The 22,606-nt window shown below is 38.2% G+C and overlaps 1 protein-coding gene across 1 annotated transcript in view; it reads right to left on the reverse strand.

The window, feature by feature from the left end:
• The window catches only part of CSMD1 (CUB and Sushi multiple domains 1), a 1,314,206-nt gene that overhangs the window by 944,337 nt on the left and 347,263 nt on the right, over nt 1–22,606 (reverse strand). Inside the window, exon 3 of the mRNA XM_075498045.1 lies at nt 5,370–5,482. Coding sequence (XP_075354160.1) covers nt 5,370–5,482 — 113 coding nt within the window. The remainder of the gene's footprint in view (nt 1–5,369; nt 5,483–22,606) is intronic.

Raw genomic sequence — 22,606 nt, forward strand, 5'->3', positions numbered from 1 at the left:
AGAACCAGAAACGTTAGCTTGAGCCCAGAGTTCTGTTATCTTGACTGGGTCCACGCTGGCTAGAAAATCATCATCTTGGGAAAATTATCTTGGTAATCAATCTAAGAGATTAATGTTTCCAAGTTGGCTGGGGAAGCGTTTCTTTTTTTTTTTTTTTCTTTAAATAGTTCAAAGTATTGAATCATAAAATAAAAAAGGAAAAACACACCAAATAACAGATACTTAGCAAGAACAGGAGCAGCAAGACAAAGAAAGAGAAAATTTCTTCAAAGACCTTATACTGTGGAAGTATATCACCACTTGCTGCTGTTGACGCTGAAAGGGATTTAAAAAGAAGCTTCAGGGAAGATGCATAAGGCAGGATGAGGTGACTACCAGCATAAATGTTAATGTTGGGTGTGAGCAGAAAGCTTTGAGAATTCAAAGACGAAAAGAAAAAAGGAAGTATGCCCTGAGGGCAGGTAGGATAGAGGGATGTGCAAGAGCTCTTTCTTTGGCAAAGAAAACCTGCTGCTGTAGAACAGAGGTCAAGGAAAGGTGCTAGCGCACCTCATGTCCAATACATCTGGCTTGTTGTTTAAACACTGTCCACCAATTCTACATTACACAACGTGGTTATAAACAACAAAAACAACCACCAAAAAAAAAAAATTTGAGATAGCTTAAAATGAACCAAGGATTGTTAACCTTTGAGGGCAGTTTAATATTTAGTGGCAGACACTACCGTACCAAAATATAAACTAAAACCCATGACATTTAATTTTACACTTATGACTAACAATGTATTTTTGAATTAAGCTTTTCTACTTTTACTGAATTTTCTGCACTTGACAACTGGATTCCCTGAACGGTAGGACATACTAGTTCAGTAGAAGAAAAAACATATAACAATTATACCATGCATTACTCAAATTAAGTATACATTCGTATAACTTCAGATGTCATTGCTATCATTTAAAGATTATTTTTCTGTATTTCCAACCATATGCAAGGAATACTTCTGACTTTTCAAAGAAAATTACTATGATGATATAGCAATGCTGAATTTTTACTTCTGTTTGTAGCCCTCAAAGCACCTTTTAAAAAATATTTTGTAACCTCATTCTGGAAAATGGGAATTAAAGAGATTTTAACAGGGAATTAAACAAAATTGCACAAGTCACAAGTACTTTGTTATTCTCCCCATGCATTTCCCGCAAAGTCTAAACATGTTTTATATGATGTAAAGCACTGTCAATTAAAAAAAAAAAAAAAAAAAAACCACAACCACACATTACAGAAACCGAATCTATCCCTCAAGTCCCAAGTCCCATTGCTTAAAACTTAGATTTAATTATTACCCAACAGTAATGATAATGGTCAATAAATCATTCAGCAGATTAAACAAGTTGACAAATTCTATAAACTGAACTTACTACTTCTGAAATTTATAGTTCTTTTTACTGATATAATAATCTGTTTGAAAATCCCAGAGATAATTTTATTTCCAGAAAATAAGAACAATTCCAGCTTCCATCTGTATCAAAAGTTTAGAGTGCTGATGGGATCACTGAGGAAGATGGAAGTATTACCAGTTAAAATACTAGAGATTCTCAGAAATGGATATATAAATTCGGTGAAGAAATGATATAGTGAAGAAACCTACATTTCAGCCTAAGAACTTGGCAACTGCCCAACTACATCAGTGTCTTGTTAAAATTAGATGGCTCTCGCTGGTCTACTGCCACAAAATCAGATTTAGTTAAGTATTAATATTCACGTGGTATATGGGTGACAGCAGGCTAAGTCAGATAGGTACAAATAATCTTCAAGGGCTTAGAGCGCTGGAATATGGTTTCACTAGCTTCATTGTTAACCTATTTATATATTGTAAAAACACAAAGGATCCGATTATGTCATTGCTGCACAGGAAGTCATGAATATACCCAATAAAATGCATAGACGAGAATCTCAGCTCAGGGAATGGGATGTAGCATTCTCTCTCTGCTAGGGATACCTGCGTAAGTATAGCTTCAGAGGCTGTTCAGTAGGTCTTGAAGTGGTTCGTATGCTTTCTCCTGGTTCAGCGCCCTAACCTCATTCACCAGGGAGTTTAAGTTAAAAAGAGCACCCTGCAGACAGTAATGGTGAAACCTCCCAACAGCATCCTCTCTGCTCTGCAAAGCAGAAGCTCAACACAGCAGAGAATCTAGCCCAGTACTGTCTTTTGAGAGATTAGAGTCATTGTTGTCAAAACACTAGCTTCTTCCCCTCATGATTACATTTAAAATACTGACTTTCAATAGCAGAGCTAACTTTGAAGACACTAATCATTTTTATTTTTTAATTGCATGAAGGTAAGAATCCTAATTAGACAAAATTTTCCTATTTAGAAGAAAGAGTGGCTTGTCACAAGAATTAAAAAAAAAAACCACACACAAAACCAAAAACACACACTAGTTTTGCAGCTTCCCAGAATATGGAAAGTTTATGTAAATTAGTTCCTTCATTAGTCCTAATATTTGAATTTTTTAGACCTACTTCATCTGCTACTGAGAGACAAGTGGTGCAATTCTAGAACGATTCCTTTGCATGCCTTTGCATAGTGATGGAAAGCTTTTTTTTTTTGCTGCTCCCAGTCTGTTAGAACTCCTTAACTTTTGAATGTTGTGGACTTGTCTACTTCTATACAAAAATTTCTGTTACAGGATCACTCCGCCAGGTACCATTAAAAAAAAAAACCAAAACAGGTTTGGTTTTTTTTTTTTTTTAAACATACTGCCCTTGTCAGCCGACATGCAGTTAAAACTTCTCTCCAATTAAGATGTTTAAATCGGCGTTTCTCAAACTGTGCATTACGACCCCATAGTGTCCCAAACTCTTAGATGGCAGCAGTCAGTAGCAATTCAATCCTCCCTGCGCTTCCAGCTGAACAGTAATTCACTTACGCCAGAGAAGAATGAAAGAGCTGGCTAAACCCAGAGAAAGGTAGATATTTTTAGTAAAAGCAAACTAGCTTAGGGACGGGTAGCCAGCAGAGTGATTATAAAGACTTCTAGTGACTAGTAACATCTGGTCTGTATTCCTCCTGACCCAGAGGAACTGATCACCTGCCTACTCACAAAGTTACATATGGCACAGGAGCCAGAAGGGGTCACTGTTTAAAACAAGTAGTTTAGGGAAGAGTTACAGGAGTTCTTAAACTAAGGGGTTTCAGTAACTCAGTTGGCCATTGCAGCAGACACCACCTCGAGCCTTCACAAAAAACACCTAACCCCTCCTCACTGCTACAAATCCTTCCTGAACCGTCAGTCCCCACTGCCTGCCTGTACCCTGAGACACCATCACTTGAGTGACATTCACCATTTCTTCCAGAGCTGGATGTGATATTTTGAAGTCAATTTAAAGCGCATGGACAATGCCAGGTTTACAGCACTAAATCTGAAAGGGGGCAGTGTTGTTTAACCAGAGAGTGATGCTATCTGTCAATGTTAATTACAGCTCTTCCTGCTGGGGTTTTTACAAGAAAGTAGGCCAGCAGGAAGTGTCATTATATTACAGCCTGTGGCTCTGTGCATGTGTTCCTAAGTTGACAGTCAAGAGACGTCCTTTAGCATTCTTCACTGTCTTTTTCCACATGAAAAACAAACTGCTCAGATTGCATAAAAGGACGAAATATGCTATCGTATGCATCTACTAGAACAGAAAGATACAGGTATGTAGAAAGCAACTTCCTATTGAGATAGCAAAAACAGTTCCTGGTGTTTTCATGGTGTATGATACTCTTTTTCGACTTACCTAATGAAACTTATAAAGACTATTAAAATGAAACTTTCCTAGCCTTTCCTCACAGCCCTCATCTCAGTTTAAGAAAAAAAAAACACCAAAACAAACAAAAAAACCCCAAAAAACCGATCAGCAGACTTATGAGGTGGATAAGGCTTTGGGGGACACAGAAAGGGAGGAATAGCTACCAAGGAAAGACATACTGCTGAGCTACCCATCCCAATTAGAAAAAGCTCACAGGTTTGAGTTACTCATGACACCTCCCACACCTCTGTCTTTTCATACCTAGGTAACCTACTCAATGAGGATATTGATTTCAAAACATACTTTAAAGAACACTGTAATTTCAAAACATTAATCAAATATGAAACAAAAGATATGCATCAACATGGAGCAGAGTTAGGTATTGTCAAGAAAGGGGGGGGGGGGTGAAGTTTCAAGGGACTTTGAATAGTTCTAGGAGAAACATAATAAAAGTTTATCAAGCATTTGAAGATACATTGGTCACCACTTTAGAAAAAGTCAAAGTAACTTAGAGATCACAGGTAATGGATTTACACACTTGCAAATGCTAGCCCTAGTGAATAGCTACATCAAACTGTACTATTTTCTACATCAACCCCATTGATAAAAATATTTTGCTTTTAATTCTATCTCTTAACTGTGTACACAGCTTTTCCAGAATAAACACTTTCAAAGGATTATACCTATGAACCCATAGAAAAAATGGCTTTGCATTTGAGAAATAATCTGAAACTGAGCTTTCTGCAACTTCTAGTAAAGCCCTGTATTTTCCATGAATAAAAAAATAGTAGTAAAACAAAACAAAAAAAACCCCACCACACACTCAGTTTGAAAGCAATCTAAGTTACACTCAAAACACCCTCATTATCCAACAATGCTAAGCAACTGACTTAATACCACAGTATCTGGTAATTTTCCCAAAGGTTGCAGATCTCAAAGCCTTTTGTACAACTCAAAGTATTAAGGAAATGGTATCAGTCCAGTTTTATGAGCCTAATTCTTGGTAGACACTAGGAGACATGAAAGGCTTGGCCTTATTTTTTCTCATAACTGTGCAGTCTAACCATCCAGTTTTCAACTGCTTTGTTTTTCTGGTTTTGTTTTTAAATTTATATATACACATATATTTTTGTTGTCATCGTTGTTGTTGTTTTAATTTTCCACAAGGAGAAGATTAGGGATTGATTTTCAAGACCAGTTAGTGTATTCATATCTCCTCTCATCTTTATTGTTATACCCCTTAAGTTAGGCATTGCCTAAAGAAGTTGTCAAAATAAATCATTCCGGAAATAATAAGAAAACCTTTTAAATGTAAACATTTCTGAATCCAGCTTTGGAAGCCTGACAAATTCGATTAAAAATTCCAGCAGAAATTGAAGTAGAAGTTTTAATTAAATTTAAAAATCAAGACTATGGCCATGATGTAGTAACATTTAAGTATGCTAGGGAAAAAAAAATTATGTAATATTCACCGATGATTCAAACCCCAAACAATAAAATTTGAAACATCACATTTCAATGTCAAAAACACATACCAAGTAGAATAAAGACCTGGTAGGTCTTTAGAGTACAGTTCTTACCTTCATAGACAGCTTTGAAGCCTTGAGCACTGACAGCAAAATCTGTGGTGAAACAGAGGGTGAGGATAGATCCTGTGCTCACAATAGATGATGGAAGCTGAAATCCAGATAACCTGTGAAATAAAAAGGCACAAATTATTATGACCTTTAAAATAAAGAAAGTAAAGCACATCAGTAGGTGTGATGACCATTACGATGAGCATCATATTTCCCCGTCCCAACTGCCAATGCATTATGCTTTTTACCCTGATACAGTCTCTAAACATTCACTGCAAAACTTCAAACACATTCTTTTTAACCCTCCTATTTTAACACATCTGTGCACTCTCCAACAGAGAACACTGAAAGAAAGACCTGTTTGTATCTATTAAAGACAAATAATTTTTTTAATAGGATTCATTTCAAGATGAAGACACAAACTTAGGATGCCCAGAAGCAGATATCCAGGCCTTAACTCACATAGAGATACCTAGTGCAATTTGAGAAAACGTGGACTATCCTGTCTGTCCTCCAGCTGCTGCTTCAGAAAAAGCATGGCTCTCAAATGTTCCATGTCATATACATCAACTAACCAGTAAACGAAACAACCCCTTCCATTTCACAGCTTCAGAAAAATTACCTTACGTTTCCTATCTTATTTGCAGTCTTACCTTTACATAAAAACCAGAATTTTGGATAAAGTATCATTACATTGCAATACTGATTGTAAAATAATTTCCCCAAATAAATGTTTTGATTCATTTTGAGGATAAAACATTGAAAAAACCGTTTACATCCTTTATTGAAACATCACTGAAGACAATTCATTAGACCTGGCTGATATTAGTGAGGTGTTGGTTTCTTAATGATTAGAATAATTTCCCGTAAGAAAGACATAAGACACCATTACTGTCCCACAAACACAAAACTATACTGTCAGCTTACATCATTAGCTAATTTTGTATTTTGCAATAGGGATACGTGATCCACTGGGTTCAGGACAACACACCAGGAAGCCACCTTTTGTTCATATTTCACCCCGAAAGAGCTTCTTGAATTCAGACACTGGAACAACTCATTAAAAAAAACCCCAAAACAAATAACAACAAAAACAAAAAAACCCACCCCACCAAAAATTATTTGATACATTTTCAATCTGGATGGTTAAGATAATCCATGCCTTTAAAAAAATCTTCCATTTGAAATTTATTGTATAATGATGCTATAGTTCATTAATTAGCATCTGAAACTGCAGAAGATAAATAACTAAACAACATACTAGTACAGCAGTATCCCTGAACTAGAAGTTCTTTGCAAAATTAGGCTTAAGAATACTCTCACATATAAAAAAAAGTGTAAGAGGAACTCCATGCTTGAATTACATCACTCAGGTTATTCCCCACCTCTTTCCAATTTTGAGCTTTGGAAAACAAACGGACTCAGATGAGTCAGAGATCAAAGCAAGGAGAGCTTTAAATACAGGTGAAGGCATACAGTCAAGGCAACATAAGTCAGCAAAAAGCTTTCTGCAATTTCTTCCTTTCTTTTTAAACAACTTCGTCTCCCATGTGCTAATTAGCTGTTTGCTCTAATCTTTTCACCTTCTGTGTCACCACTTGTCAACCTATTACTCCTATTCCTTTCCACCTCATTTACTCCAATTCCAGAAATAACCAGGTTGTTTTTTTCCTCAATCCTCAAACTGCAGAACTAGCATGAGGCTTGCCATATCTTATGTTCAGATTTTTGTATGTTCTCTCACTGTCACTAGGTGTTGCAGCTTTTAGGGAAATGTGCCTCTTGTTCTATTTAATAAATTAGAGTGGTTATCACTACTGCCCTACATCTGGAGTATACTGTATGACAGTTCATTATTAATTTAGGTTATGTATTTTCTCATCTTACTTACATGTCTCTTCCTTCTTTGAGAGGGGATTCAAAGATTTCTAGTTTAAGGGGAATTTTTTTGATATCACTGCAATATTTCCTGGATCTAACATTTTTTGGTTGAAATATAGGAAACTAGCATGAATTGTAGAGGAAGGAAGGAAAACCCGGTTGAAACACACAGAAAGATAAAAGCAGCTAGCCTGAACACTTCACACTATATAGGAGGCCTAAAAAACCCCAAACAAACAAAAAAAAACACCACCAAAAAAACCCTTCAAAACAACCAAAACCCCAAAACGCACAAAACATGATAAAAAGACAAAAAAGTTATATCAATGTGGAATTATACAGCTTTAGCTACCTCATTTCTGATCAGTGTTTGCTCCACTTGGCATGGATTTGGTTCATATAAATGAACTCATCTGAGCAGTGACTGGACATCATGAGCTCTTGTAATAATTTCTAGACCTACCTGCTTTGATTCTGTTATGATAATAAGTATCACTCCTACAATATGGATTCTTTAGCTGCTCAATAAATAAAACTGTTTCTACAGTATCCCCCTTGAAATACTAGAAGATCATTTTTAGGCTGACATTGCAATTCACATTAAAGGAAGACAAATATATTCTTTTATACCTTAAATCAGTGCACTTAAAAGGTTTTACAGACATAGGAAGAGGCAAGTATGTGGTAAATGTCCAGGAATTAATACATCACCTTGAAATCTGTTATTTCGACTTCTTTATATTACAGTAATCCTAAAAAAGATTACGGAAAAGTCTTGAATAGATGAAATCTGTATGTCAGTCATTCAACACACTACCTGGGTGCCTCTACAGTAGCCTTGTTGCCTGAAATATTTCTGAAAGCATTTTTTCATAGTATTCTAATAAATTCAGTGAGAGCAAATGCCATGAAATTGAGTACAAACAAAAACGAGACAGCAGATGAAAATCTAGAGTGTTATTCTTCAAAGACATTTCCAGATTTAAAACACTGCTAGCCTACCAAGTCATTCCCCCCCCCCCCCAACATTTTCACTAGGTATTTATAGCTCATGAATCATAATGTGTTTCGCACATTCATTTCATCATGCAGAAAAATCACACACCTTCACATGTTGCTTCACTTTGGAAATGTATCTTGGCAATTAATGTGTAGGCCTTTACTGCAACCAGAAAGGGAACTGTTTAGACAGACAAGTGTGTGTGCTAAGAAAGCAGAATCATTTCAAGTCCCTCTGCTAATAAAACTGTCATTTGATAAACTTGCACTACTTCATTCAGAGCATATGGCAATACTTTAAGTTTAAAATATTGCTACTTCCTTAACTTTCAGTAGCATGAATCTGCACAAAATGTACACACTAAAATACTTTTTAACCACAGACAGAATATATTTGGTTTGTCTATAAATAAGAAACAGAACCTGCCATAGAAAACACAGTGGTACACTAGTACCGAGTTTAGCCTGTATTTGAGGGGAAGAAAAGCCACCACATTTCTCTCTACAATGTCATTTCATAGATCTTGACGTTCAGCCATTTCTAGTGACAAGGTCTATAAATATATAATTATTTTTTTTTTCAGTAGCATAGCAATAGTGTACCTAGCAGGTCCAGCTGGCTCTGCCCAGAACTTCTCCACCCTCTACTTGTGAGGGCAGATTTTGGGACTCCCTAGTACTAAACAGATAGCACAGCAAGTCCTCTGAGGGTGATGGCAATATGGTTAGGGGTCTGTAGCAAATGATGGACAAGAAGAGGCTGAAGGAATGGATTTACTGAGCCCTTAAAAGATGATAACTAAGCGGTGAACCTTACTGCTGTCTTCACCTACCTATTGGAGCAGTATAGAAAAAGACAGGGCCAGGTTCTTTCTGGAAGTGCATAAAGGATGGGAAGCAACAGGCAAGGTGCAACAAGAGAAACTTCAGTTTTGTGTTAGAAAAACACCCACTATGATGGTGGTCAAATATTGGACTAGCTGCCCAGAGAGGATCTGGTATCTCCATCCTTGGAGATACTGATAACTTGACAGGGCCCTGAACAGCATAATCTGTCTTCAGACTTGGCTCCAATGTCAGCAGAAGATAAGATCAGATAACCATAGTCTCTCCTAACCCAAGATATTCGATGAATCCATGACCCATAAGGAAGACATGGGCACAGTCCCTATCACAAGCAGCTGCTGCAAGAAAAACAAGAACACTCAGCAGTTTCTGAGGAAATACAGAAGTACAATCACATCAGCCTAAGAAGTTTTAGGTTATTTGTATAAATTTATTAGGGATTGAATCTTTGCTGAATGTAGTTATGAAGTTTTAGCAAGTCCCAGCTGTTCATGTAGAAATTGATAGGCCTTCAAGCATGGTTACAGCTGAACTGATCTTTGCAGGTGTTTCAAAGACATCTTTGACACAAAACCAGCTCCACTTCTCTTCCCTCCAATGAGAACTATGACATTCTTGTTCCCAGAGTCACTAGATTTTTGGGTTTTTTTTATTTAAATAAATGTTTTGCACTGCCCTCATGGTTGAAATGGTCAAATGAAGCTTTCCAGAATAGCTCCATCAGAAACAGCTGTTCAGCATGAAGTCTCATATGATCAGACCACTTTACCAAGAGTATGTATTGATTTCACAATTGCCAAAAAACAATGCACAGTTGCAAAGGAAAAATAGAAGCATTTTTGCCATTTTATTTGCTAGATTATTTATTCCTACAGGTGCCTACAGAAGGGATTACAGATATAAAGCCAAACCTTAGAGGGAGGGGGGACCCTGCACCCATAAGGACTGATTCTTTTCTCAAATTAGGCCAATGAAATATACAAAGCCACGTTATTATAATTAGAAGGAGAATCAGATCTCTTAAACATTTTTAGAATTGTGCCTGACATATACACACACACACACTTTTATATATATATCTCATATAGATAGAGCTCTGCTCATACATCTGTACAGCTTGTTCCCAGAAACATTCTCAGAGGAAGTAACTAGAATCCATTTGGCTAAGACATTAGGATAATCCATTTGTCCTGAAATTAGCTATCAGATGTCTCTTGCAAAAGCTATTAGCCAAAAGGATCAATGTTATTAATAACAAGGTAAAGTATAAGTTTCAATGATTATCCTCAAAGCAATTTTAGGCAAACCATAGATAATGACAAAATCTGAGATTCCACGCCCACACCCCCCTCACACACACCCAAATCTGTACAAGGAAAAAACCTAACATTTCTCCCATTTTACCATAAAGTGATATAGGTCATTAACTGCCATATGAAACACCAAAGAGCTATCTGCCGTCAGTGTCACATCCTTTCAGGTTTTACATACTATTGTTGAAGTCATCATTTGATGTAGAGGAGATCCATAAGCTCATTCTCTATGGTGAGTCTGATACCACATGAAAACACAAAGTTACTGGCAGGTGCTACCTCAAGGATTGTGCCGATCAACTGCAGATCAGAAAGCAAGGCAAGTCAAAATCTCTTAAGGACTAAAGCTTTAGGCTATCTATTGTAGTTCTCCAGAAATATCTCACTGCATCACAGAAGTCAAATACTAAGTACAACACACTGAAAGTGTTCAATAGTTGTATCTCATATTTGGCTTAACTGGAAATTATCCTAGAACTATACTGTCAATAAAAAGCAGGCAAACCCCCTCCATGTCTTAGGTGTTCAACATCACCAATAGCCAATAATATGTATATGCTATTAGGGATCTGAAGAAAAAGCAATCAAGATATGACTCTCTGGATTCCTGGCATTTATTCCTGATTTTGTTAATGCCTTTGTGGTCGGTTGACTTTGGCCAGCTGCCAGACCCCTACCCAGCCACTCACTCACTAACCCTCTTAAACAGGACAGAGAGGAGAAAATAAGACGGACATTTTCCTGGGTTGAGATAAAGACAAGGAGATTACTTACCAATTATCATCATGGGCAAAACAGACTTGAGTTGGAGACAATTTATTGCCAATTAAAATATGTTTGGTTAGTGAGAAACAAAGACAAATTAAATCAAAACCCTCCCCTCGCCTCCCTTCTTCCCAGGCTCAATTTCACTCCTTCATTCCCAACTCCTCTACCTCTCCCCTCAGATGGCGCAGGTGGATGAGGAATGGAGGCTGGGGTCAGCCCATAACAGCTCCTCTCTGCTGCTCCTTCCTCCTCATGCTTTTACCCTGCTCCAGCGTGGGCTCTGCACAGGCTGTGGTTTCTTCACGAAACATCCACCTGCTCCAGCATGGGCTTTTCCACGGGCTGCAGGGGAATATCTGCTCCAGCACCTGCAGCTCCCCCTCCTTCCTCTGTCACCTTGGTGCTGGCAGAGCAGTTCCTCTAACTTTTTGTTCCCTCCTCCTCTCTGTGGTTTATTCTCTCCTTTCTTACCTACATTTCCCCAAGCCACCACCACCATGGCTGCGGGGCTCAGCCGTGCCGTGCCCTGCGGTGGGTCGGCTGGAGCCGGCTGGAACCGGCTGTGTCCGGCACGGGGCAGCCCCGGCCTCTCCTCACAGAGGCTGCCCTGCAGCCCCCAGGGCACCTGCACCCATTACAGCCTTGATGATATGAGCAAAGAACATTACAAAAACATCATCTGTTCAAGTGCTCCTCAACTTTAGGTATTAAAGAGTCAAATCATTAATGTATTATCTTAGTAATTAATAATTTGAATCTGTTTAAACTACATGAACATATCTGGACAGAAGAGAAGGTACTGCAGTATTTACAAGAATGTGGTAACTCCAGTTATTCCACAGAAAATAGCAGCAATGCTATGAAAACAAACGCAATTACAGGATACATATCCATAACGTGACCTTTTATGAAGCCACACGAGCTCCAACGTTCCCTTCTACAAATAAAGGGGACGCTAAGAGGTGCTATTTTAAAGCTCTGCAAGGTGAAAAAAAAAAAAAAGCTCATCTTCCTGTTTTTTAATCTGTAAGACTGAATACGTGCATCTCTAGCCAAAGGCAACAGTTATAACAAGCTAACTTTTCAAACAGTTGGTACCAGCCAACTGGAAGTATCTCCAAGAGCAACACAGTGAAGAACAAAGCAGTCTTTGTGGTGTGTGAGCACGTACAGTGCTTCAGTCACCTAACTGAACTCAATGCTAAAATGCTGTGCATGGAGAGGACTTAAGAGCCGGAAGTTGACAGTGAGCAGACAAGATTACAGCTGGTCAGAAAACTTTACATATATATATATATATTTCATATTTTTTATTTTCCTAAAGACCAATTATTTAAAAATACAGCTTCTCTCAAACTTTTTTAAAAGCTTAACAGAGGAGTTGTAAGGGTTTAGTTCAAAGTTTCTCTTATTGATAAATTTTAGTTCAAACCAGAGACTGATAATTCAGAACAGTCCAATAAGTATTTATTTGTATAATTAGAAAATATGCACATAAAGGCAGCCTCAAGACTCAGATATTTCCATAGGATTGATTTCTAGCCTAGGATTGATTGGGAATTCCCCCCCCCCCCCCATAAGACTTATTTCAGAGATAGAATTGCATCTCACATAGTAAAGATATACTTTTTAAGGTTAATAAGTACTAAGTTTTATGGTGAAATTTCACACACCAAAATAAGAATATCTGATGTAATATAACTATTCTTATGCAAGATTTAGTCATGAAAATGGTAGCCACCAGTAAGGTATAATCACAAAGAAACAAGCAAAGTGATTTTTGTAGTATTATTTCCCAAATCTTGGAGAATTTTCATCTCCCCTGTCCACTGCCATAAGCTGCTGCTCTGGAGCAAAGCTCACTCTTGCAAATGCCAGAGATAAAAAAAGCTTAAAAAAAAAAATCACAAAGAAAGCTGGCCACAGCCACTGTTATAGGTCATGCTCTCGCAGGCTTATCTGCCTCATTATACAACCAGAAGAGTGCACTGTTAAAACTTATATGGGGATTTCCCCTGTTAAGAGGCCATCCCTGGGGACCAACTCCTGTCCATACTGGCTATCAGCAATGAGAAGAGTTACCCACAGGTTAAGATACCTAATGGTACATAAAGCCAGGAGACCAGCGTATCCATTCTAGCAAACCAGGCTGTTACCTGCCAGGTGTGAAACCACAGGCAGCTTATCTTAGTAATTTACATCCCTTCTGTTGCCAATAGGAAGTGAAGATTTAAAACCTGACTCAGATACAATCTCATATATAAAGGAATGAGGAGCTACTATAAGATTAGTACAAGAGCTATAATTTATAACTGATTTTCTATCACAGAAGATAGGCTCTCTCTATATATATATTTAATCCCACTACCCCCAGCCTCATTTTTTTTTTTAACTCACAGAAAAAGGGAAGACATATAGAATAAGTTGTTCAAGGTCAAGTTTTTCCTTCAGAGGCTCTAATTTGGTGGCTTTTCTCAAGCTTAAGGTAACACTGACTGTTCCCTTAAAAAACTGTACAAGAAACACTGCAACAGGCAGAGCCCCAGCTCAGAGAGCACACCCAGTCCTCTGCACAGGAATTACCCTTTGCTTCCCCACCTCTCCAGCATAAAGAAAACACACAGCAACACCTCCTCACATTGATGAGTGTTATTCACCTTTCTTTCCTGAGGAAATAAATAAATAAACCCCCTTAGCTTTCACATTTCTTACTCCAGCAGTGCTAATTCTTCCTCAGTGCTGCCTTCCCCAGGTTCAGGCTTCTCCAGCTTCAGCTTCTCTTAGGTTATAGGCTCACAGCAACACCCCAACACTGCTCTTCCAGTCTCCTGCTTCCCGGTCTCCTTCTCTCTCAAAAACTAACTTCAGAGCCCTCTCATCAGATGGCCACAAAACTTCTTCCACCAGCTGTCTCCCATAGCTCCCTACACCCCAGTAGACTCTTGCAAACCCCTCAGCTACTCCCCCATTCCTTATTTGTTTAATTAATTTCAGGTGCTCCTCCATCCTGCTAACTAGAGGCAGTTGAGGTGTGTGCACCTCATTGGAGGGGCACTACAACTAGCAGTATACAAAAGGCTCATATTTCTTCTGCAATTTAAGATTTTTAATCTCAAATTAATAATTAGTGTTGAACAGGCAAGAAATAGATTGATTTTTTTTTTAATTCAAGCCTTTCATATAGCTAAATACATGTACATTTTTTTCCATGGTATGGTCATGTGAAAACTTCCTGCTGTTCCTGTGACTTTAGCTTAACTAGGGATTAATTGCAGGAATTATAAAATTAGTATTTTGCTAGTCAGGGAAGGATGGAAGCAATCAAAGAAAAAAGTTCCCTCAGTAAAGTCCAGAAGGTCCCCTATAACCAAAACTCACTGAGTTTGGTCACTAAACAGAAAGAAACTGCAAGCTTAATGATTTTGACATATTTAGCCCTCAGAAAAAGCAGCTGGTTTCTCTGGCCATGGTAGCAAGGCTCACATCTGCTGCAGGAAACCCTGATGCTGCGAAGCAGTAGCCTGTGACCGCAGTTACTGTGTGTCAGTACGGGTGCAGGAAAACATGAGACAAGTTGGCCAACACGAAACCAATATGCAGCCATGAAGGGGACTGAAGCGGGGGCAGGTCCCAGGAAAACGGTGGGGCTGAGGGCTTCCCAAGGGGCTGCAGCTGCTGGCAAAGGTCTGGCAGGTCTGGGCAGCCAGCGGGCTCCGGCAGCTGTGGCACAGTGGGATCACACGGCAGATCTGAGAGAGGGCAACTCCCAGAGCGCTCGCTGCCAGTGGATGCTTCTACTGGGGTTTGTTACTTATTTAACCCATGCTGAGAAGAAAAGGGCTTGTGTAATGGGAAATCACAGTACTTCCCCACAGTGCCAGGCTCCAATGTAGTGCAAGCTACAGAAGAAAAAAGCCAGTTTATGTCTGAAATATGTGGCAGTCACCAAGACTGGCAGCTGCTGACTAAATGAACCGGTAGGCCACGGCACTGCGCTCTGGCTACGCAGAAGTGCCTTCTTTTCCTGGCAGACCTCATCTCTACATCATTATACTATGTATCTTCTTATGATTTCTACCCATTGTACACAAAATTCAGCCACAGAAATGGTTTCATATGCCTCTGTGCTAAATGACATTGAAAGAAAACATCAGCTAATATTTGATAAAATTGGACAAAAATAAAGTAGTGCTGTAAAGAGTGCCAAAAATAAAGTAGTACCATAAACCGTTATTGCTAGGGGAATAAAAACAGTGTTTTACCTTTAAGAGAAAGAAGTTATTTCAATTACCATAAAGCTAATGACTCTTTGTGTTTGAGAAAAATCAACTGAAACTTTAAGTAAGATCATATATTACAGGTTAACAATTATATGAGCAGACTATTTTTCTGCCTTCTAACAGTACACAGGTATTTAGACCAAAGGCACCTCTCCTGTACTGGTATGAACCCAGATGGACGTAGTAGAAGTAAAATTACACAGATGTAAATTAAAATGTGATTTGATTCAATGAATTAACAATTATATTCCAAAGAAATCCTATTTTTAGAAAATTATGTAAACAGGTTTCATAGGATGAATTATTTCTTCAGGCCTGTTACCTATATCTGTTAGCTCACTGATAACAGTACGATGAGTTTAATAATAAAAAATATAATAGTAAGGCCATTGTCAGTAATAGATTACAGGTGAGATTTAATGTTTTTTAATTAAAAAAAAAAAAAAAACAGGAATTGAGTCAGCAAAACTGAGATCTCTCAGTGATTTTGCCACCCGTACCTTGTCAAACAGTTTAAGATATAATCTTAGAAAACATTTGCATTAGTCAGTTTAAGCTTCATTATGTGAGTTTTGTCGTTTACTCTCACATATGAATGTCACATCACATTCAATCACCTTTTTGGTAGGTATGTCACATTAATCCACAACAGTGTAAATAGTGATCTGTTATTTTACATAACTTCAGTTGTGAAGCTAGCTTGCATTTCCCGTGTCATAAGGCTTTAGAGAGAGATCAGGGAACAACATTACAGCAATGAACAGTTGATTCAACTTCAGAATAAATGAGGGTGAATTTTATTTGAAACTTTGTTTTACGAATCCACTATAAATCATCCATAATGCTGTAGATGATATTTATGCTCCCATTATGAGTTGTTTGGAAATGAAAAATGTACAGAACTCTTCATCTGAAAATAAAAAAAGAAAACAAACCAAAACACCCAAAACCTCAAAACCCTATCATAGGAACACAAATGGTATTTTATGCCTCTACTAAATGGAATTTAGAGAGGAAAAAGTCTGTGAAGAGGACTCTTTTTCTCTTCACAGGCCAGCCGCTAATAACTGAAAAATCACCCACATTTCCACCTCCCTAGGTTTTACAGGCTCACCTTTTATTACAGTATCAGAGCACCTCCACAAAAACCAGTGAAACGAAGCCAGTGTAAATGGAAATAGAATGATAACAAGTGGCTTAGAAGCCCTGCAACACACAAAAATTGCCTGAGGGGGGAAATAAATCAATTTCTGAAGCTTTCTTTTAACGTTTTTACAAATTGGATTACGGTAGTATTGCCAGCTGAAAAAAACCTACTCTAGCCTTTTTGGTAGCACCACTTTAAGCAAATGCCTCGAGGCAAAACAAAATATGCTAGCAAATATTTGAATAGATCAGATTTTAGTACGAACAGCATGTTTGTCCTTTGCAGCAATAGGGAGCTATCTAAAACAATATGATACTGTCCAAACATGAGTGTATTTAACAAACAGTTTATATAGTGCTCAACGTTCCTTCTGTAAGGAAGACTAAAGATTTGTGCCTAGAACTTTATTCTGGGAATGTGTGAAGCTTCAAATGTGGCTTGTGGTACGCAATAAAATTCTGAATACTTACATGGCTTTGCAGATTTCCATTATCTGTTTTGCACAGGCTAGACTGGCTTGTTTTTATTGCTCAATTCAGAATACATACTAACATACTAGTGATTGAAGTCATTCCCATTAGTGATCTGGGATCTGACTGTTACTCGTATTTTTTATTGAGTGATACACCCTTTGGATTAATGAAATAAAACAGGTGTCCTGGTTTCAGTTGAGATAAAGTTCATTTTCTTTCTAGTGGCTGGTATGGGGCTATGTTTTGGATTTGTGCTGAAGACAGTGTTGATAATACAGAGATGTTTTAGTTGTTGCTGTACTAGTCAAGGACTTTTCAGCTTCCCGTGCTCTGCCAGGTGCAGAAGAAGCTGGGAGGGGACACAGCCAGGATAGTTGATCCAAACTGACCAAAGGGCTATTCCATACCATATGACGTCATGCTCAGTATATAAAGCTGGGGAAGAAGAAGGAAGGGGGGACATTGGAGTGATGGCGTTTGTCTTCCCAAGTAACCATTACGCGTGATGGAGCCCTGCTTTCCTGGAGATGGCTGAACACCTGCCTGCCCATGGGAAGTAGCGAATGAATTCCTTGCTTTGCTTTGCTTGCGTGCGCGGCTTTTGCTTTCCTTATTAAACTGTTTTTATCTCAACCTTCAAGTTTTTTTTTACTTTTGCTCTTCTGATTCTCTCCCCCATCCCACCGAGGGGGAGTGAGCGAGCGGCTGCGTGGTGCTTAGTTGCCGGCTGGGGCTAAACCACAACAACAGGTCAGCTAATTAAAGATGTACATGTTTCTAAAGAGTAAATATTCTATTTTAGAATTTTCTATTCATTATTTTGCAACTGTTCTTGCCAAAATGGCATTTTTTTCCACAAGTTGCTGATCAGAATTTTTTAAAAAAGAGAAAGAAAAAGAGATACAAAGTGGAAAATAACCTAAGTTTAAAAAAACCCCAACTTTTTATCTGTTTGTCATTTCATAAGCCAAACTTTAAAGCTGACTTTTATATGGTTTTGCAAGATTTGAGATTTTGTTTACCTAAATTTATGTTCTCAGTAAATCAACCGGATCCAAACTATCAGAAGTTAGATGCCTTAATTTTTCTATGTCCTAGTTTCCCATTTGCAAAATAAGGATAAAATTACAAACAAAAAAGATTCTTTTGAATTCAAGTACATTCCAAATTGTAGAGAGATCCAGAGTTAGGGGAATCAGATGGGTATGTTTAAGTTCTTCAAATCAAAAGAAATTTAAAATAATGTGCTATTGTCTAATTTTAAGCAATTCATTTTGGCAAATGAAATGTAGGAGATCTCCAGATTGTTTGGAATTTGACTGGAAGTGTTTTTTAGAGCTGTAAGACAAAAAATTCTGTACTTAAGGAAGAACAACCGATGAAGTAGTTCCAAAACCAAAAGCTTTCGGAGCAATTGAATGAGACCTTTCCTTCACATTCTGTGTCTTTCCAAACTATGTACATTTTCAGCTTAAAGAATCTTCTCAGAGTGTTAGTATAGGTTATAGATGTTATAAATATTCCCCTAGGACTCAGAATCACAGAACCACAGAATCATATAGGTTGGAAAAAACCTTTAAGATCACCAAGTCCAACCGTAAACCTAACACTACACCATGTCCCTAAGCACCTCATCCAAACATCTTTTAAATACCTCCAGGGATGAAGGTATTTATCTTTTCACTCAATAAAATGATGTATCTTGTTTCAGAACTGAGGAAAGGATTTTCCTTCACTGTCACCTCATTATGACTTTGCTTTTTTTTCTGAAGTTAATTGTTCTGACAACTCTATTTTAAAGGGGTCAGGCTTTGACAGTTTTAGACTATCTGCACAAAGCTCACTATATTAACTTTCTGCTCCTATGTTTTACTCCCAAGAGCTATGACATTCTTTTTTTCTATGCAAACTTTTGAAGTCTGTCTATTATTTCTACCCATCATACTCAAAATTTAGTACAGTATATATCACTTAGTACTTGAGTACCTCCTGTCAAAATTGCTGCCTGGCTTGTTTGTCCTTAATAAAAAAGAAATCTAGTCGGTATTTCAGTGGGTCATAAAGTTCATTGTATCTAAATTTAACTTTTAAAAAAAGTCTTTTGCAAATAACTAGTTTTGATGGTTTCAAATGGCACTTACAAGAAGTGGCTACTGCTACTAATATGAAATAACGGCCAATTCTAGAAATGTTTGAGAATTACTTGAGTGTTTTGGGCTAACTCTACACTGTCTTATATTAAGTATCATATTCATATTTTCCTTCATTATATCACTTGTCATCTCCTTTGTAGGTATTTTGCAATATTCAAAACTTTCTGGAAGGTGTCTGCGTAGTTCAGTGCTTCAATTTAAATATTATTCCTATGTAGAGCAGGAGCAGGCTGTAAAAGGAAAGGAGGAAGCACAGCACATACAAGAATATATGACATAGGCAATCAAGATGCAGAGACATGGATTTTCACCAGTGGATCCATTTGCAGTGCAGATAGGCGGGACTGAAGGGCAAAACAGTAGTGCAGTTTCTTTCTCATCCTGTAATGAGGGCCATATACTGTGGCAAAGATCCAGAATCCTTAAGAAAGCTGCATACTTAGTACGTACCTATGAAAGCTGGCGCTGGTTGTTAGTATATGCTGAAGCCCTTAATTTTGTATCTTTGCTGATATTGTTACCTGTGCTAACCATATTTAACTACCACATTTTTAATATCTTTATTTTGCCACACTAGCATTCACTAGCCATTGTATTTGTTCGGTATAGTAGTTAATGAATCTCAGAATACATTGACTTTTCTAACCAGAATTTTTTTCTTAACTTTTAGAGCAAAAATCATTATGTTGAAATGTCAACTTATCATTATTTTTCAGAATATCCTTGCCTTATACGTATCCTGTTGCAGTATATGGTGTAGGTTACTATACTGAATTCTCGTTGTGTTCTGCCTCACGTAGCTGCTAGTATGCATACAGATTTTAATGATTACCCTCAAATTGCTCTCTTTATGGTGCCACCTTATCAATGTGCCCTCTGATCAGTGGATCTTCAAGAAATTCAGAAGTAATGAAGCAGAACAATCTCCTGTTAAATTTAATAGTGAACAAATTTTGGTAGCTTCAGCCTGAAATATCACATCCCACAAGTGAGTTTAGAAATATATCTTAATTGAGAGATATTTCATCTTTCTTTCTGAGCATTTTCTGTGCTTATATTTTAAGTCACCTCGGTAGAGTTTTGCCCTAGGATGCATAATTTGATGCTTGAGCTCCTCCTATCAGAAAATTCTATCTTGTTCTCCTGTCCTTTAATCCTTAATATATAATATATCATTTCAGGGTTTATGATCATCATTGAGATTATCTATAGTAATATAATTTTTAGTTTGGAACAAATGGTTTCTTATGGATGACTTGCCCTAACAACTGTGTTTAGGTGAGTCATATTTTGCTAGTTTAAAATGTTCTCATCCAAAGTGGTTCTTCCAAAGAAAGGATGTATGTAAAGTCTTTTTTGTTCATACTTTTTATTTCAGCAAACTTTATCTTAAAATTGTATTGTAATATTTATACATTAGCCCCAAGCAATGGGTGTTGACTAGTTACCTGAAGCAAGGTGAACTTTAGGCAAATTCTGCCGTTAAATGTGTAAGATCTCTGCAGGAAAGCAGTGATGATCTGCATTACCTGTTACGCTATTGCATCTCGCTTACTCCCACAGATGGTCTTGTGAGAGCTGCCTGAAACTGCCCTTAGTTACCCACGTGCGTCCAGATGATTCAGAATCTTGAATATCTGAACACAGGTGTGAGAGACTGAAAGAGTTAATGTCTCCAACATTGTGGCAAGGCGAGTTGCAGTTTGCATGGCAACAGCATGGGTTGGCTAGCACAGGACATGGAGAGCCTGTCGGAGGATGCGCAGTTCCATGTTCTGATGTACCTTACATAAGGACTTGCCATATTGATGTACCTTACATGATGACTTGCCATATATGGCCAGAGGTCACACAGAGTTTATCTGAGGAAGGGGCTTACGACCACCCGAGAGACCCCTCGTGACCACAACCCACTTCCCCTCCCCACCCGGTGCCTGCGCAGAAGATTGAGAACCTTCTAGGACAAGAACCATATGAGCCCTCAAGGGGCATAACTGGAGGTGGGACTAGAGTATAAAAGACACACCCCCGAGTAACCAGGTGCGCAGCCATCACCGGAGGATTGCCATGCCTGTCATCGTCACCGCAGGATCCAAGGGTGGTGATATCTCTCTTTCTCTCTCTCTCTCTCTTTCCTTTTCCTCCCTTTCCTTCTCATAAATGTTTCAGTACGATCGCACCGTTGCCAACTCCTTTATGCTTTCCAAGTTTTTCAAGTTGATGTGTTCCATGTTCAAGTTGTTTCCACCACAAATAAAGGGCCTTATTGAACATTTGGTGTCATTTCGCCTTAATTTAGTCTGAGGGAATTTGGGAATCTGAGTCACTCCAAGTGGGGTGGAGAGGGACCTGGCAGGCAAATGCTGACTCTGCTGTGTGGCTACCCTTATTGTCCTCATAACACTTAGACATAAGCCGCTGACCAAGTCTGAGACTAAGACTGGATCCAGCCACACCTAGACTCCTCTCTGAGAAGGAGTTTAGAAAGCAAGGGGGTCCTTTCTGAACCTTGTGACTCAACAGAAAGGTCACATCTTTTCCCTTAGCCATACGCCAGACTCACACCCTTCATGTGACATATTTGGTGTCACAATTTTACTTCCCCTTCCCCCAAGGTGGAACATGACAACAGGTAATAGTTTTAGTTTTGTTCACCTTTAACACACTATTTGATACCAGCAGCACACACAAGTGGTCTGCAAGGTTCTGACATCCATTTCTACAGGCAGCCTGCATGCTGCCCATAAGTACCTACAAGAAGAGAAGGAGAGGGCAGACATAACATTGTTTGATATGGCAGAAGTCAATACTGAAGGAATTGCTATTGCAGGAGAACTTTTTAGTTTTCTGTTTTCCATCTTCACCCATTCAGAACCTGACTTACTGTCAATTTTTCTCATTAAATTGAATAGTTTTAGTTAAACCCATTGCTTAGAATTTCTTTGCATTTGGGTATATTTTTATTGTTACTGGCTCATATTTATGTAGAATGGTTAGTAAAGGTTAGCTTTTTCTCTTGAAAGTGCTGACTTGCTCAAATTGTTTTTATTTTAATAAGAAATAGGATGGCTTGATGAAATAGCTTCCCAAGTCTCTAATGACCTTTGTGGCCAGAGAAAGGTTTTAAGACCAAACCATTGTGGAAGATTCCATGCCTGTGGAACAGTAAAGTCATGGGCTACAACAGTACTTAGCTATTCCCCTGACAAGGTGTTAATATGGGGATTACCTGCCTCTCCAAGTAATATGTGGTAGGGAAATGAGTAAGAGAAGTATGAAATCGCTAATAAGCAATAACTACTATTCAGAGGGATGACAGAACAAATACAAAAAGCAAGAGAACCACTGAGACCAAAATAATAATGGGCTTCACTGGAGCC

Source organism: Mycteria americana, chromosome 3 (assembly GCF_035582795.1).
Source record: "Mycteria americana isolate JAX WOST 10 ecotype Jacksonville Zoo and Gardens chromosome 3, USCA_MyAme_1.0, whole genome shotgun sequence".
Taxonomy (NCBI): Eukaryota; Metazoa; Chordata; class Aves; order Ciconiiformes; family Ciconiidae; genus Mycteria; species Mycteria americana.